Genomic DNA, 17,400 nt, shown 5'->3' on the forward strand with positions numbered 1-17,400 from the left:
GCCGAGCCTAACTTCGAATGCCCACGCAGTGGGCATTCGAATGCCCAGCATTCAGATATCGTCGCAGCGGGGATCGAGAAGCTTGATGACGAAATCCCGGAGATCGCACTGTTGGCGTTGTCCCCGAAACTTCGTCATCAAGTTTCGCTAAGGAGACACTGAAAGAAAAAAGGTCAGCTTTTCTTTTCGGAATTCCACCGCGACGAAGACGCGTCTTGGTCAGTGGCGTGGCGTTCCAGTTTTCTTGGGTCTCGTACAATGAAAAACATTCCTACCCAATATCGTTGCACGGCCCTTACGATGAGACTGGCGCCGTCTATCATAAAGCGGTGGAACGTTTCCCTATATTTCCTTTTCTTTTTTTTTTTTTCGCGCGTCATTCTTTCTTTTTTTGGCATGAAAAATCTTATAAAAATTGTATGAACGACAATTTCTCATAGATAGCACGTACACTCGATCTCGCAAACACTGCAAAACCTTCGCTCTAACGAAATGCGGTTCCAGGTTTGCCTTATTAGCCCCGAGAGCGAGCACAAGCGTCGCTGCGGTCGCCGCGCCCGGATTGGGTGAGGTGTACCGTGACGTCAGGGGGAGTACTCCGCTCCGCGATCTCGCATCGGCTCGCCTCCCAGCACCGGTTTCCTGGTCTGGCGTTGTGTGCCGCAAGCTCTTCGAGGAGCTGGACTTCGTTTACCCGGTGTATATGACGTTTAGTTAGGCCGGTATTACCGTGCTTCCGTATATTTTATAATCCTGCTTGTCCCTTTTACCTTTAAAATTGGGTTACAAATCCCGAAAGCTTTCGGCGGAGGCAATTCCGCCGATGAACCTCCCCGTCCGTCCACACGACACAAGGCAATTTTGCGAGGGGTCGGTGAAGCGGTGGCGCAAGCATTTCAGACGCTGGAATTCTGTTCCTTGCACGTTCATGATTTAAGACGATATTAGATCCCGCTTTCAAGGCATTTGAAGTGGCATTTATATCATGGGCCTTTGGGTGGTCGGCAAATTAGCTCGCGACCCCGACTCTGCGCTGCCACTGTGCATGCGCTGGTTCGCAGATGTTTTAAAGGCCGTGCGTCTGATGATCTTGAGAGTGCTCGTGGAACAGGGTTGTTTTACATAAATGTAGCATCTTCGCGAATTAATTACATAGTTTATACACGTATGCAGGCATATTTCTTAGAAGCTGCACAATTACTGGAAATTCGTTTGTATGGTAGCAGCAAAAACGGCCGAATTGCCCCCAGTTGTCTGTATGATATGCATTGAACTGCCAAACTATGCACAGCAATAGTGCCGTAATATGGAATGTTTATACTTTTTCCTGGCATTCTTTATTCCAGCCTATTCCGAAAATACACCGTTCAGTGTGAATTGTCATTTCCAATTAGAAGAAACACTGCTGCAGGTCCCCAAATGCTTCCTCAGCCTCCAAACAGAGGAAAACAGGAGGAACAGCAAGCATTCGAACGCATGTCCAGTGGTAGATGCAGCACTAGTAGCAGAAAATGTGGAACCTGTGAAGGGCGACAGTCTGCGTGAGAAAAGCTTCTGGTATTTTAGCTTCAGGACAATTTGATTTAAGTAAAATCTCAATTTCAGGGCTTCACGAACTAATAACGAGCTAGACACCTTCGCTTACGTTTGTTATACATTACTTGAGGGTTGGTATAAACAAGTCCACAGATACCACCCGTGTAGTCCATTGAAATACTATCCGAATCCAGCAAAGGTCAAATGCAAGCAATGTATATAATAAATGTTCTTTGTTTTTTGTTTTGTATTTTTTACTTTTCCCCTGCACTTGGGCTGTCTTACTTGTGATTCTTTCTTGATGGCCCAGACTGTATTTAACATGTTGCTCGAGCAGCATGCAGCTTTTCTGCTTCGGCGATCTTGTTTAAAAACAGAGATACAAAAAACAAAAAAGTATACATAACCTGCCAATTCATTCAGACCATCAGCAGAATTTATTGTGCGAGATGTAAATCTATAGTGATGCTCCTGCAGTTGTGGCCATATTTCTTCATTTTCATATACCAGCTGCGATTCCAGCGCTGCCTGCCCTGTCAACCATGCTTAAAATGTTGGTTGAAGTTTCGCCTGTAGCTACAGGCCATACCTCAATAAAGGTTCATATAAACATTTACACTTACTACGAAAAATACGCCAAAAAAAATTAAATAGAAACGAGCGCGCCGTCAGCTAACGTCGTCACAGCCTCCACAGGGCGAGCGGGCCGAGTCGGGGAAAAATTCTCTCCTCGTCGTGACGTCACCCCGGTTCGCCGTAAGGGGGCGCCACGCGAACTTCTCGGGGCTATTAGAAAACATGATTGCGCTTTAGGAAAAGGACAGTGCAAGAGGAGACAACCAAAGAGATCTCTGTGTTGTTTGTTCTTCCACCGTCCTTGTCCTAAAGCGTAATCATGTTTTCTCATGCGCAATATACCAACTCGCCCAACTGTCAGCGCTTATTCATAGATGGCGCCGGCGTGCCGGTGTGTTCACTCGTCGCCAGAGATCACCAGAACGCGGTGGCTTTCCCTCAATCGAAGGCGCTGGAAGACGGTATGTTAGACAGTATCTTGGACAGAAAATGAATTGGGAAGACGGTACATTAGACATGACTTTCTTTCTTTACTAAACAGCTATTTCGTTGACAAAAACGTATTCTAACTTATTTAAATGTCCTGAACGAATTAAATAAATATTGTAGTAGTTTAAGACACGTTTCCTGGAGGAAGAAAAAGCAACGTTGCTAGCGAACTACTTTCTCGACGGCGGAGGCACTTCAGATGGGCGCAATGCGCTTGTGGGTGGAGCTAAAAGATTGTTCTCAGGTTGCAGCCCACTCGGCGGAGCAGACGACATGCGGGGTGACACGGGGGGGGGGGGGAGCATTTTTTTGACCCTAATGCTATGACCCTAATGGAACGGTCTATAGGAAAACGCAAGTGTGAACGGGTCTTAGTTTGTTTGACGACAACGTGAAATTTAGCGGAGAAGATCGGGCACCGCTGAACGCTCAATTCGCACGACGAACCGTTGAAACGAGCGACAGTTCACCATGCCATCCTCGGAGGAGTCGTATACGTCCCTATTGGCCTCGGTTCTCGAAATAGGGCACAGGCCAGCAGCGCCCGTGAACCCCAATGAGGCCCTAGATGCAGGCGGCAGCTCCTGCGATCCATCTTCATAGCTCAACATGGAAGCGTAGAACGGGCGTCGCGGAGTTGGAAGACCGCATTGCAACCCGTGGCAAGCAACGCTGTGTGCCATTGAATTGCCGTTCCTCTGTTTCACGTTGCGGCCGCTAGGGAATGCCAGGACAGCGCTTGTCCTGTTTGCACTTCCTTTAGTCCCCGTTTACTGTGCGTTGTTTGCCTTTTCGTCGGCCACGACAGTTTTCGCTTCACTCTTGGATAGGCGGTAGCTCGCACGCTTCCCTCCTTCGCGTCTTCTCCGCTGGGTGGTGTCGCCTCCCATGCGAGTTTGCTGAGTTCAAATTGTTGGAATTAAAAGCTTTGGCTATAGGTAGCGCGAGTCACCACTTGATGAAAGGGTTCAGACGTATCCACCCATCCATCCACGCGGTTAAGAAACATGTTTTCTCGGGAAACGGGAAAACGCAAGTGTGAACGGGTCGCGCTGAACGCAGACTTTTTGTTGGTGTCTCATAGTTTTGATTTTTCTAGGCAGAACCCAGCGAAGTGGAATACGATTAAAGGGGCACTCCAGTGCTTTTTGTAGAAGCTTGGTTTTGATGGCTCATTGCCTGTTAGGTTTTAGTCCATAAAATTGACCAGTTCTAGATGGCAAGAAATCCTAGCAAACTCATATGAATAGAAATACGCGAGCACTATTTTATTTTGAGGGTGGGGGAAGGAGAAGGGGGAGGGAGCATTTGTGGGTCCTCACCACCTCCACCAAATTTTACCAACGGAAATAGGTAATTGCGTGGAGATTCCGAACGTTACTATTATTGCTCTTCTTAGGCAATGGAAAAGGTGCAGCGGCAGACCACGGATGAGAGGAGAGCCACGTGACTGGCGCCCCGCCGCGGCGAGACGCCGAAACACACTTCTCCCGAGCGAACAAGTGTGTTTCGGGTCCTCGCCGCTGCAAAAGCTGTGCGCTGACGTCCAGGTTCCCCGAGAAACGGGTCTTTGATGCTCTGTGCTACCAGATGCTCGCGCTCCAAATCTGCGGCCGGGCACTCTATGTCTCCGTCGTCCAACTGCCAGGCTTTGTGAGTATGGAGGAGGCTATATGGTTCGGTCATCGAAGCGGTTACCAGCAACAGCAAAAGTTTTCCTCCTCCTCCACGGTGCGTGAACGCGATGGCGATTCCCAACGACTTCGCCATAACTTGTCGCAACCATCGCTCTTACTGTACTCAGGATTGACAGAGGAATGCTAATTTTTTTTGTTTGTTTGTTGTTGTTTTTGTTACAAGTTCGCCGATTATACCTTTATTTTCAGTTTTAAACTCGTTGATCCGTTTCCATTCTTTCGGTCGGGAGAAGTGTGTTTCGGCGTCTCGTCGCAGCGGGGCGCCAGTCACGTGGCTCTCCTCTCATCCGTTGTCTGCCGCTCCACCGTTTCCATTTCGGCGGCAACTTCTCGTGGCGATCTGCCAGGCTTTGGCATTTTTGTGATATTTTCCCAGTGATGTACTCCCGTCTTGCCACGTATGTACCATCTAAATAATTTCGGGAATTTTTTTTTCACTGCAAAAATTGCCTATGCATTACCGAACGCTGACTCTCCGCCCAAATGTATACCGCTATAGAGATCCGAAACAGGTGCCAAAGTTTCAGCACTAACCGCCATCTTATTCAAAAGTTATAAGTGATTTTCTGATAATTTGCAATGAGAAAATAGCGGCCGATGAACCTCTTATAATACACGAAATTCTACGGCGCCAAATACCGACAACGTGCGAAAATAAGCCCATTTTCCTGTTGAAAATTTCAGAAAATCGGTGAGAGCTTTTGAATATATGATATAGGTTAATGCTGAAACTTTCGCATCTGGCACCGACCTCTATAGTGCTACATTTTGTCGGCGAATGAGCCTTCGGTAATGCACAATTAAATTGCACAATTAAAAAAAAATGGTCACTCTTTTGCTGCGGTGAGTAACCGCCTTTCCTCTCCCACTTTCTTTTTTTCTTTGACCCAGAGAAAATCACAAAATGTTATTAATATGTCCTTTATTAATTATCTTGTTTAGAGAATATGCCTCTGCCTAAAATAGGTGTTACAAATTTTTGTTTTCTATTTGAGCGCGTTTTTTGTCCAGAATGTCGCAGACTTCTAGGGCGATCTCATAAATGCGATCATTTTTCGAGCGACGTTAAGGGTCTCTGGAAGGATGATCACTTCTAATACAAATACGATAAAACAATATGCAATAAAATTACTTTCACCATATTCTGACTGTAGAGGCCCGTTCTCACATTTGCGACTCCTTAGAACCGGGTGCCTTGAAACCTTTTAAAATCTTTTAGGACGAGAGAACACACTGGCACGCTGGTGCCATCTATGCGGTGAACCTGGAACTGCACTTCAATTAAGAGCGAGGGTTTTGCGGGATTTCCGAGGTCACCGTCAAATGTGCGTACTACCTGCGAGAAAGGTTCGTTTATAACGTTGACAAAAGCTTTTCGAGCCAAGAAAAAAAAAAGGATGATGCATGAGAGAAATAGAAAATACATATACGGGACGGCCAAGTTTCCACTGCTATCCAATAGATGGCGCCAGTGCGTCCTCTCGTCGAATGAGATTTTAAGAGGTTCCAAGGCACCCAAGAAGTCGCAAGTGTGTGAACGGGCTTTAAGAGTTCTTGTACAAAGATAAGCAACTGGCGCATAAAGTACATCCAGACACTTCTCTTTTTAAATTTATTTTATTCACGCTCGAATTAAATAAGTAACACGAATGCGCGAATTGCGGTTCGGACGCGGTTCCGAATTTTGCGGATGCGCTTAGGATGCGGAGACAATGCATGTCTGCGGATGCGGATACAATATGTTAAGAGCATTGTAGATGCGGTTCGGCTACGGATAAAAGAAACGTCCGCTGATGATCCAACTTATGCGCCCAGGCCCCAGGGCCCCACTGATAATTGACGTGTCAATGTACCAATCCGTTTTGTCATCGAAGCGGTTACCAGCAGGACACCCGGTCGCAAATCGAGCACAAATGTGTAGACCAGTCTTTATCGTGTTGTCTGAACACCTGCTTCTTGACCTACAATCTTCACACAAAAAGAAATAAATAAAACAATAATAATAATTAAAATGCAGTGTCCGAGTGGCAAATATTATTTTTTTCTGGGTAGTTGGGCCCAGGCTGACTTTCAATAAAAAAATATTAAAAAAAGAATCTCGGCGTAATGGCTGCTTGATGTTGTCCGGGCCGTGAAGAGACTGCGGGCGGGACGCCTGAGCGGAGCCTAATTGGGGGAGGAGGCGGCCTCCACGACACACAGGACTGCGAGGGTCCCGGAATAGCAGGTCGGAGCTCGATATCCGCGTCCTTCCGATTATTAACACGCGGGGTCGTTAGCAGGAGCCCTCAGAAGCAGAAGCGTCCCGCGTTTAGACTGCGCCCAGAGCATCGCGGAGGACTTTTACGCCTTTGGGACGGAAAACGTCGTTAAACGTGCGCTGATGACAAAAACACAAAGCCGGTTTTTAAAAACAAAAAAAAGAAAACAAAAAAAAAACATCACGTAGAGTAATTAAGGTTTGTGAACAGCCTTCTTTACCTCAATCTGACACCACTCGGATGGCGCCAACTTGGCAATAGACCCTTTTCCCATCGAGCAACACTGGCAGTCGCCTTTTTTTTTTCTTTGCTTAGGCCAGGTGGCGCAAGCTACCACCCGTTAGAAAGGGTATAGCCATCAACATTCATCCATCCATCAATCCTTGAATCCGAAGCGCGTGATTGGAACCAGTGATTGGAACCATGTCCTCACCGAGTGCAGGCGCGCGACATCCGTTTTCTACACAAGCTGAGCCGAGTTCACGTCTAGAGCCACTAAATGAGCTACGCTTAGAGTACCGGCACTCTGTTCCCGATACTGTTGTGGGCGCCGCCATCTTGGTGCTTGTGCAGAGCAGACGCAACTGCCGATCGTCATGATTCCAGAAGTGCGACCTCCTCAGAATTTGTTTCGGTGTTGGGAAGCTCGTGCAACATAGCTTTGCTCTGTCGCGAACTGTTTAAACATTTGGGGAGGACGCAAAAGCGTTTCTCGTGATTTCAGATAAAGCTTCAGATAACTACTGGCAACCATGATATTAAGTCAGGAGATGGGCAAGTGTCTTTACTCCGAAGCTTATTTTGTGGCACTATTCGTGCTCAGTGCCTGCTCCGAGTGGGTGCTCAACAATGGCAGAGTGGAGAACTGGGCTAATTGGTATACGTTTGTCTATCTATCATTTGATGCTTTCAATGCGCGTTGGTTTTGTATCTAAATCGAAGAATTGTCAAGTGCGAAAATTTACATCAAGCTCAACACGATAATAAAAAAAAAAAAAATCTTTTTTTAACCAAATCGGAGGTTTGAGCTTTCGTTATACTTTACACTTAGTTCGCCAACTGTGTGACGTCCTATTGTAAGCAAATCAGAGCGCGCAATTAAAATCAAATAAAGTGTGTCATTAACTCCTCTAACGTGGGTCAATTCGGATCTTTATTGCAACATCTGTTTTCCCATTGAATAAAAATCCGTGTCACGAAAGATTGAGTGTCGGTCCTAGTGTTCTTTCACCCGTAAATTTGAGCTGAAATTGTATTATGCTTTTCTTTTGTTGTGCTCGTGTGATGCTTGGAAGTCATAAGTGTGTGCAATTTAAGTTATTTAAGTGCAGTTTAAGTTATAAGTTATTTTGTGTGTCGCATGTTTAGTGCAATTGTCTAACGATTATCAACCTTTCCTCCTATACCTTCAAGAAAAGGCCGACATTATCAATAAATACTGTTGGCCTTTTCTTGACGCAAGCTCCACAACAAACTTGCTAAAAAAATTAAAAACAAAGTAACAACGTAAAAAAAAAAGTGAAAATTACAGCATTCACAGTGACCACTGTTTTGTTAGAGTTATTTAAGGCGCGAGTCAATAAACGCACATCTGTGCCGAAAAAGTCGAGTAATCTCTACCCTTGAGCGCACTTCACCGCGACACGCTTGGGTTTCATGGGCCGACTGGTACAACGTCACCCCCGAAGGCTCCCCGGCCTTCCTCCTCTAGGTGGCTCTGCCAGCGAGCTTTTCCCGAACCAAATTTGCCTGAACGGTGGCTGGCGATGAATCTGAGCGTATCGGCCGGGTGACTATTAGCTGTATGGACGCAGGTTTTCTGCTTCTTTGCTCGGAGCCTCGCACTGCACAGATGGTCCGTTTGCAAGAGCAGTGTTCAGTCAGCGCGAACGCGAATCCCAGTCGACCGCTGACGCATCGCTCGTGTCAAACCTGCGTGGCCTACACTAGGTGACGTAGTGAACCCAGCAGTGGGACCTGCTCCCTTTCTCCCTCTCTTTCGGATGACGGACTTCCGCCATACTTTCTTCTACTAAAAGAGGACAGGTGCGTCAACGCCTCTGATCTAACCTCCTCGCTATGTGCGAGGCGCGTTCGAGACGCGTCTCCACCGATGGACACCTGACTAACGGTTTACGATTGCCTGTTTGCTCGAGACGAGTCTCCACCGATGGACACCTGACTCACGGTTTACGATTGCCTGTTTGCCCAGCGGAGGTGGATCAGAATTTATGGCCCTTTTGTCCTCCTAAGAACATATATACGTCACGGGGGTTATTCTCGGAAGACGCGGATTACATCCGTTGGGACAACTGAGCGAATGCCAAGCACCATGGAGCGCGGGAACCAGTCGAGAAGAATCGTTGAGTGGGATAAACCCTTTGCAAAAACTCCATCAAGCAGCGCAGGCGGTCGCCACATCCGGGGCATCGCATTCCAACGTGAAGCCTGTGACTGGACCCGAGCGCACGCCGAACGCTGAAACCTCCTCGGAATGCCTATTACACGGCCCGTAAAGAAATCCAACCCGGGCCGCAAGGAGCTCGAACCTGGCCGAGCGAAAGAGCAGGAGTCGAGAGGGACGTCAGAATGCAGAGCTCAGGTTGGAATGATTAACGTGTAGACCTAAAGCTAGCCGCCTTTTTCTCCAGAGCACTCTGCGAACGCGACGCGGAACGCCGGCGTCCAGCGTTTGGCTTTCGCGTTCTAACGCGTTCTACGAGTGCAGTGGAGACAAAGGTAGTTAATTTGAGGTCTACCATAGCCTCCTGTATACCGACAAAGCCTGGCAGAGCGCCACGAGAAGCGGCCGCCGAAATGGAAAAGGTGGAGCGGCAGACAACGGATGAGAGGAGAGCCACGTGACTGGCGCCCCGCTGCGGCGAGACGCCGAAACACGCTTCTCCCGAGCGAGTAAGTGTGTTTCGGGTCTTGGCCGCTGCAAAAGCTGCGCGCTGACGTCCAGGTTCCCCGAGGAATGGCTCTTCGATGCTCTGTGCTACCAGATCCTCGCGCTCCAAATCTGCGACCGGGCACTTTATCATTCCAACAAGAGTTCGGCGTTTCGACGTCCCTCCCGTTTCCTCCTGTCCCTCAGTTCTTCGGCAGATATGTTCGGGCCGCGGGGTGCAGGCTTCTGATCTAAAGAGTTTCCGTAGAATGTGATACACGCACAGCATCTCTTCGTTGCCCTCTCGTATCTCTGCTGCTCACACGGAGAATGTCTTATTTCCCCCGGCATTCTATTATCTAATATTAAAAACACATAAACACGCTGAGCGTGGCAAAGGTGGCGTAGCGCAGCGCACACAGATACTGATTGGTCGCAGATGTCGAGTTCCTGCTCACTGGCCAATGAAATGCCCACGCCTACAAGTAGCGACATTCTTTGAAGCGCCGACTGCGTGACGGTGCAGGTTTTAGAAAGCGAATTGCGGCGCACAGTTGAGATTTGAACTGAATGCCGCCATTTTGTTCCAGCGGAATGTGCTTTGTCATTTGTGTTGGTTATCGTTACTTGTAAAATAATTATCAAGGGACTTTAGCTATAGGCTACTTTCGCTGCGCTCAACGTGTGAGTATAACAGAGCCTTGAAATGAAATGAAATATTTCGAGGCATTTACTCTGGCGGGCCTCCAGACAAAATGCTACCATATGGTAACTTGACTGGGTCTGCGGCCCTGAAGCAAAACAAGCATAGCAATCTGGCAGAAAGGTGTGATACATTGCAAAGCCTCGTTATACAGCCACAGAGTTTCTCGTACCAACTAGACCAACCAGGCATGTACTTCAGTAACAATAAACATAGTAAACATGTGAGAGCGCAGGAACGTTCGGCAGCAGGCATATTATGCGAAAGCGAGAAAAAATAAAAAAAATGTCATACAGAGACATCCGCGCTAGACTTGCAGTCAATCGCTAATACATCATGGGACACAATGTAAAATTATATAAAAAAAAAAAAACTCCGCTTTGCGTACAGAATTTTTACAAAAGGTTTAATGTGACAATCATGACCTTGTAAAATTCATAAATTCACGCACACAAAAAAAGGAAATTTGAACGCTGAACTTGAGCGCCCCTTGGCAGGCGATTGTCAGCGCGGCGGAAGCTACGTGCTCGTTGCACAAAATCTTAGGTTTATCTTTCACCGCGTGATCAGGCTCCCGCCCATACCGGCGTACAGAGAGCGGGATCAGGTGATGAAAGGGAGGCCGATGATTGGCCCAACGAACACCTTATGTGCTCCGAACGAAAGGCGACACCAGATGTCGCGCTAGGAAAGTGTGCCGCAGAGCCGTATATGGGGAGAGTTTGGTCAGTCTATGATCTCGCCGCCGTAACGCTCTCCTCCCAAGTGAGCCAATCAGCACGCGGCGTAGAGCGAGAGGCATGAGCGCATGCGCGTAAACTCCCAGCTGCTCCCACCTGAGTGGGGAGGGCCGCCATCTTCGATCATCCTCCCGGCGGAATGCGTGGGATCGGCATCTAAATCCCGATTATTGCCTTTTATATCGCTGGCTCTGGCAAGAAAATGACATTCTGTTATTCCTCGGTGGGTTAAAAAGCTAATAAATGAAGATTTTTCGGCGTATGGCCACAAACTTTTATTCAGGCGAAAAAGAAGTCGGCCCGTAGCAGACGACGCGTATCCTCAGCAGTGCTCTTCTCCGACCAGTCTCCGACAGCGTTGCTAAAAAATGGCGGTCGCCTCCTCTCTGCTTTCTTCTTTCTCTCTCGCTCCTTCGGCGCTCTCCTTCCTTTCATTTACTTTTCTCCTCTTCGGCGCCTTCGTCGCCACACCCAGAGAGAGAGAGAGAAGTCTTGCAAAAGAGGAAAAACCATCGTTGGAGTTACAGCCATGGGCCGAACGGTCATCGTTGGATTGGGGGGAGGGGAAGGGGATAAAAGCTGATAGAAGAAAAAATTGTGAAAAAAAAAAAGAGAGGGAGGTTGTTTCGCCAAAGCCGACAAGCGGGGCGCGAGGAGCCACAGAAAGTGGCTGGCAGAAAAGAGGGCGGAGCCGAGGAAGGAAGGAGATCCTTTAAATGTCCAAGTGTCTTGTCCAGAAGCCTGTAGCACATCTTCACAGAGTCCAGGGTGAACGAATCGGGTTCGGCACGCGGTGTCCGAATTTCCAAGCACTGTCACCAGTCACACCAACACCAAGTTTCCCAGTATTCCGAGCCAAAGTGCAATGGGTCGGCGAGCATCTCTCTGCTGTATTCACAACACAGCGTTGCGAAAGGATTGGGGGGAACATTAATAGATTCCGTTCCCTCAACAGGGGCGGTCGAGCCTATTGTATGCATAAGGGACATTCCGCAGAGTGCTACGGAATGACATTCTTTGCCTGTGTTTGACTGAGTGACCCACGCGATTCTGGCCAAACTCTCCCTATATACGGCTCTGGTGTGCCGATGGCAGCGGTCGTTCAAAATGAAGATACACCTGGGGGAACCGAACATCTGTCTAAAATGAAGTATACGCGGTTAGGTTGACGCTAAAAGCTAAAAAAAAAGTAAATATATAAAGGCATACGCGGTTGTGTAAACTTGCTGCCGGAGAGAAAGGAGGAGACGAGACGCCGCCATATTGCTGCTAGTATGGGTAGATCGTCTGGTAGTCAAGCCTGTGACTCAAGCGTCGCTGCAGCGCGAGTGAAGCCACCGGACGGCCATGTTGCACGTGGACGATTTGCGGTTCGCTAGCGTTACAGAGGCTGGCGGCAGCGTGCTGAAGACAGGGTTTCTACTCGTGTGTCGTCATTCGCCGAAGAATTTTTTTAAGACACCGTGTAAGCGCTGAGACTTGCCGTCGAGAATACGTGGAAAATTTTGCGAAAGCGCAGTGCCGCGGGAAAAAGGCACAACTCGTCGAAAGCAAGTTTCGCCGGTCTCGCGGCGTGATCGAAGCTTCCTTGGCACGCCGAAGTGCTGCGTCTCTGTGCCTTCGCACGCTTGGATACCGATCAAGAATCGACGCCGCGTGTGAATGTGTTTTGCGAGTGCAATGTGCGTGAAGCCGTAAATACAAATGTAGACGCTATCGTTTTTGGCGACAGGGACATTCCCAGGATGGATCACCTTTGGAGGAATTCGCGACATACGTCCCTAAAGGTTATCGCCTTAAACTATTCATCATTAATCGGCGAAGTAAGCATCCCGCGAGCCCCTGTTCCGTACACCACCACCTTGGTGACGACAAAAATGCCACTAAAAACAAATTTTTTAACGAAATAGAAAAAAACTATTTGTTTAATTGCCTAGGTTGGGGGCATTCAATATCTTCGAAATGTTTATTTGACAGTGATATATATTTGTCGGTATGTAGTTAATTTGGAAATGCACAAAAAAAATTGATTGTAACTTAAAAAAAAAATTTAAACTCATTCTTTCCCTCCCTTTCCCCTAAAAAAAAAAGTCTGGAGAGGAGAAAAAAAGAGAAAGAATGCAGGGAAAATAGGGGACAAAAACAGGGAATAAGGAAGAAACGTACTCCTGTTCTAGCCTCGTCGTTATTCGAGGCTAGAACGGGAGTATTGATGACTACGACAAAGTATGACGAAGTGAATACGCGGTATGCTGTATGCCAAGGGGAAGACGAGACAGCATAGAACACGTGGTGTTGAGATGCACAGGGCTTGCTCCCGCTCTCCCGGAGGATGCAACGGATTTAGCCGGCGCGCTGGAATTTGCAGACGAGAATGGATGAGAAGTGCATTTTAATAGTAAAGAGGACACTGGAAGATGAGTGGAAATTGTCTAGGGAGAACTGAATGGCGTACAACTAACCGGTGGAGAAAAAGCGGGACGTAAAATTCTTAGTTTTTTTTTTTTTTTTTTTTTGCCCGATTCCTTAGAGGTTAGTTTGCTGAGATCCCACACCGCCTGGTGATAGTTACGAAATTAAGAAATCCTACTTTTGGTTCTTAATTTCTAGGCTAGTTGGCGCAAGCTACCGCCCGATATAAAGTGTACAGCCGTTAACATCCATCCAGGATGCGTACGTCAAAGAATAAACTTATAAAAAAAATACAGCGCAATAGTTACGTTTTGAGACTTATCTTGAGTTAGGAGAGATATCGAAGCCACTCTCGAAATTCAAGCATTCGCTTCCGAATCACTCCTAACTCAAAATCTATCTTACGACATAAATATAACTCTAATTTTTATTTTCGCGGAAAAAAAAAAATTAGATAGGTTCGCTTTATTGGACACTTATCAATGTTATTTTAAAAAGGTTCACTTCCCCTTTTAAAGATTCCAACCAGCCATGCCCCCCCCTGCGCCCCCCCCCCCCCCCCCCCCTCTTAATAACTCGTCTTTAAACTAATCTAAAAAAAATAGTAACGCTTTCGTGCATTCAACGTAAATTGGATTGAGTTATCTGGAAGCAGAGCGGCAAGTGAAATCTATCTCGAGTGCGCAAAATGCATCAATGCCACTGCACCAAATAAGAAAAAAAAAAGGGGGGGGGGGGGGGGGGAATGGTGAAAGGAGTGACAGAAACGGGCATTGTGTCGTCTTGAACGCGGGTCAGGGCTGTGGCAGCACGCACACACACAAGAAGAGAGCTCTGGATCGTGGCACGACAATGGCGCTTCAGAAGAATATCGCTCGTATGTACGGCCGATGCTTGAAAGAGACGCGGCAAGCCCTTCTGGAAAGCAGCCAAACTTAGAGCTCTTTTGTGCTCACGCTCTTCGAGATTAACGGTACTCCATCCGAAAGAAACAATATTTTACGTAACTGATACGATACGGCAAAACACGTTGCTTGTATAACCGGCTGAAACAACACAAATATAAACTTGCAATTAGTGGCCACAATATTCGGAAGCAGATGTATTGAAAAACCTCGTGTTTTTTGTTTTAGCATTTTCGTTTCGTTCGTTCGTTTATAATGCTGTTTTCCAGCGAAAGTGTGTCGTGCGTCAGGACTTCGTCAAGCTGCGCGGTGTCCTCCTTTTCTTTGTAAAAAAAAAAAAAAAAGTTTAAAATAATCTATAATTTTAAATGTTTATATTTTGAATAAATAATATTGGTGACTAAATATTTAACCGGTGTTCTTCTCACCCTTCGCAAAGATAGTCTTTTGGCCTTTAAGCAAAAAGAACTCTACACATTTGTTGTATGCCTATTTTTTGTCCCATTTTTGTATTTTGTGGCTCGTTGAGCGAGAAAGGCTTTCCTGCGACAACGATAGCGGTATGTTGTTATTCGTACGAAAACGGGGATGATGTAACTATCATTTAGACGTCGCGCAAAGGACCGATGCATCCAGCTTAGTAAGGATATGCACAAAGAACTCCAACAATTGACGTGGTTAAAAACAGAACCTTTTGAAACCGATGGCTTCTTACTAAATATATTTTATGGCATAGGAAAAAATAATAATATCGGTACTGGAAATAGTTTTATCGCAGAGAACGAAGTTATATATTTTTTTTAAGAAATTTATTTAGAGACATTATTGTTGCATTGAAAATCTCATTAGCGTGTACCAACGTCATGCAATTTTCTATTATAAAAATTGGTCTTAGTGCATTATTGATTTTAGAGGACAAACGTATGTTGCAAAAATTAAAGTTGTTGCATGGTATTGATCTTTGCGCATAAACGCAGCAATATTTACGCCCAAATATAAACAAATTTATTTCTAAACCATTTATTTTTTTAATTATTGGTATTACAGAAAGACCGCGAAATCGCTCAGGGGAGAGCAATTTCGCGCGTCTGGCCCAAGCGCGCTTAATGCGGATTGATTTCGTTTAGCAGACAGCCTGTCACAGAATCATTATGACATCACAGAAAAGCGACGCATACGAAGCAGCGGAAAGCCCAGTTTTGAAATAATAAACTTCGCTTACATGTTGTGGACTGATAGGATCTGCTGCTGTCGTCTGCTGGCGGTTGTGATGATGCTGCAGCCAGTGCGACTGCAAGTGAGATAGCGTCGCAAACTTGACGCTGCAGTCCGGACACACGAACGTGGCAAATCGGTCCGTGGACAACATGGCACGACATTAAAATGTCTCTATCGCCCACGAAACGTGACAACTCCGGAACATGCTCGGGGTTTACAGTACGCTGCGCCGTCGACGTTCGGGCGCCGAGCAGGCTAATATGTACGCAAGCCCACGAAAGTGCGCAATCTGGGTTGATCCTTCTGTGACGTCATGGACTTTCGTCGATCGCTTCGCCATCTGTGGCGAGGACTACAAACTACAGCTTTTGAACACTGTTTTGTTATGGATTCTTGTTTGTGCTTTTAAAACAATGCATCCAATTTTAAATTACATCGGTCAATCGTGTTTTTTTTAAACATCTGGGTGGGTGCCAGCTATTCATACAGCGCCTGAAAGAGTTGTTCTTTGGAAGTTGCATTTTATTTTAAAGTTCAATCAACTCAAGTTTTTTTTTAGAGCTTTAAAGCATGTAAAAAAATAGCCTATAAACCGTATCACCGTTCTAAACTCTTTTCGTGCTTTTTGCTAGTTGTACGTGTTTACGCTACAGGGCGCTGCGATTACGTTCACCCGTGACGTCAGAGAATCAGTGTTTATACAACTTAAAATTTCTTAGGCCTGTTTCCTGAAAGCGTGCGCCGCGCCGCGCTGCGTCGAAACTCGGGATGACCCGAACCGCCAACAGCAAAAACACAACAAAATAGCAGACAAACAAACATGGCGGCCCCCGTTCGAGTCGTTCGAGGCGCTTCGGACCGTAGACTCCCAACGGGTTTTCCTTTGAAATGGTTTTGTGTCTTTTAAGTTTGCGATCTCGCCGTCTTCACTCGGGGTCAAATAGGGCCGTTTGTGTTTTTTAAGTCGAGAAGAAGAGTCGCGTGGGACGGAGCTGGTGAAGCTTTTTGGCCGGTTCCAAAGCCGAATGACAGCTGCATTCGCGTGTGTGTGTGCGTGTGGCTTGAAGATACTTGGCACAGTTGGTTGTTCTCACGTCCCAGATCTTTCCGTCTGTCGCAATATTCGATCTGGTATTATTATATGTTTTTCTTGCTGCGAAATGACTTTTGTTGCCGATAGCCGTTGCAGAATTGCGGGAGCTGTTTCCAAGTGAGTTTTGACAGGTCATTCCGGGAACTGTTGTGCTTTCTCATTCCTCTAAAAAAACGTTGCACGGTTCTGATTAAAAGGCCCATCCGTGTGAAAAGTGTACCACATTCATGTAAAAAAACGTTGCACATTTATGTGAAGAAAATGTTGCGCATTCATACAAGAAAACGTAGACCATTCATGTGAGGAAACGTTGCACATATCCGCAAACGTGTGGGAATAGGTGGTTGATATTAAAACAATAGAATTGTCAGAACAAGCTTGTGCTGGTATGAACCTCCCCGATTATAGCTATATATTGTTCCTCTTCGGGAGAGATAAAGAGTGTATTCAAATGTAAAAGTTGTGAAGTGATTAATTAAATTGTTGCTCTGGTTTTTCTGAATTCATTAACTCGTAATTTTGGGCTTTACTTGTTTGCATCACACTTCATGGGAGACAGAATCTCTAATTCAACATCTCTGCCTTGCCACACCTTCAGAACCTGACAGCAAGTGCCGCAGCAGGAAGATGTCGAGCGTACTTCGTCTCTTCTATTGCATATCTCTCTTCAGCTCCCTGCACCAACCTCGTCACGCCAAGCACAGGGAAGCTTCGAAGCACTGTTGTAACAGAACACTATTTTTGCACACAGCATGTCATTTTCCAGCAAGCACAGTATTCACTGGTGTCCCGCCGTTGCCCCAACATTGTGAGCGGACAATCCTGTTAAACACTTGCCCTTCATGTCATGCTTCTTTGTCATTTTGTCGACCTCTACAGC

General features: G+C 46.5%; 1 protein-coding gene across 1 annotated transcript in view; it reads right to left on the bottom strand.

The window, feature by feature from the left end:
• The window catches only part of LOC8036419, a 243,659-nt gene extending 227,994 nt beyond the window's left edge, over positions 1–15,665 (bottom strand). The window contains exon 1 of the mRNA XM_042289137.1: positions 15,432–15,665. Within this exon, the coding sequence (XP_042145071.1) occupies positions 15,432–15,578 (147 nt within the window). The 5' untranslated portion in view covers positions 15,579–15,665. The remainder of the gene's footprint in view (positions 1–15,431) is intronic.
• Between the last annotated feature and the right edge of the window lie 1,735 nt (positions 15,666–17,400).

Source organism: Ixodes scapularis, unplaced genomic scaffold (assembly GCF_016920785.2).
Source record: "Ixodes scapularis isolate PalLabHiFi unplaced genomic scaffold, ASM1692078v2 PGA_scaffold11__112_contigs__length_91849675, whole genome shotgun sequence".
NCBI classification, from domain to species: domain Eukaryota; kingdom Metazoa; phylum Arthropoda; class Arachnida; order Ixodida; family Ixodidae; genus Ixodes; species Ixodes scapularis.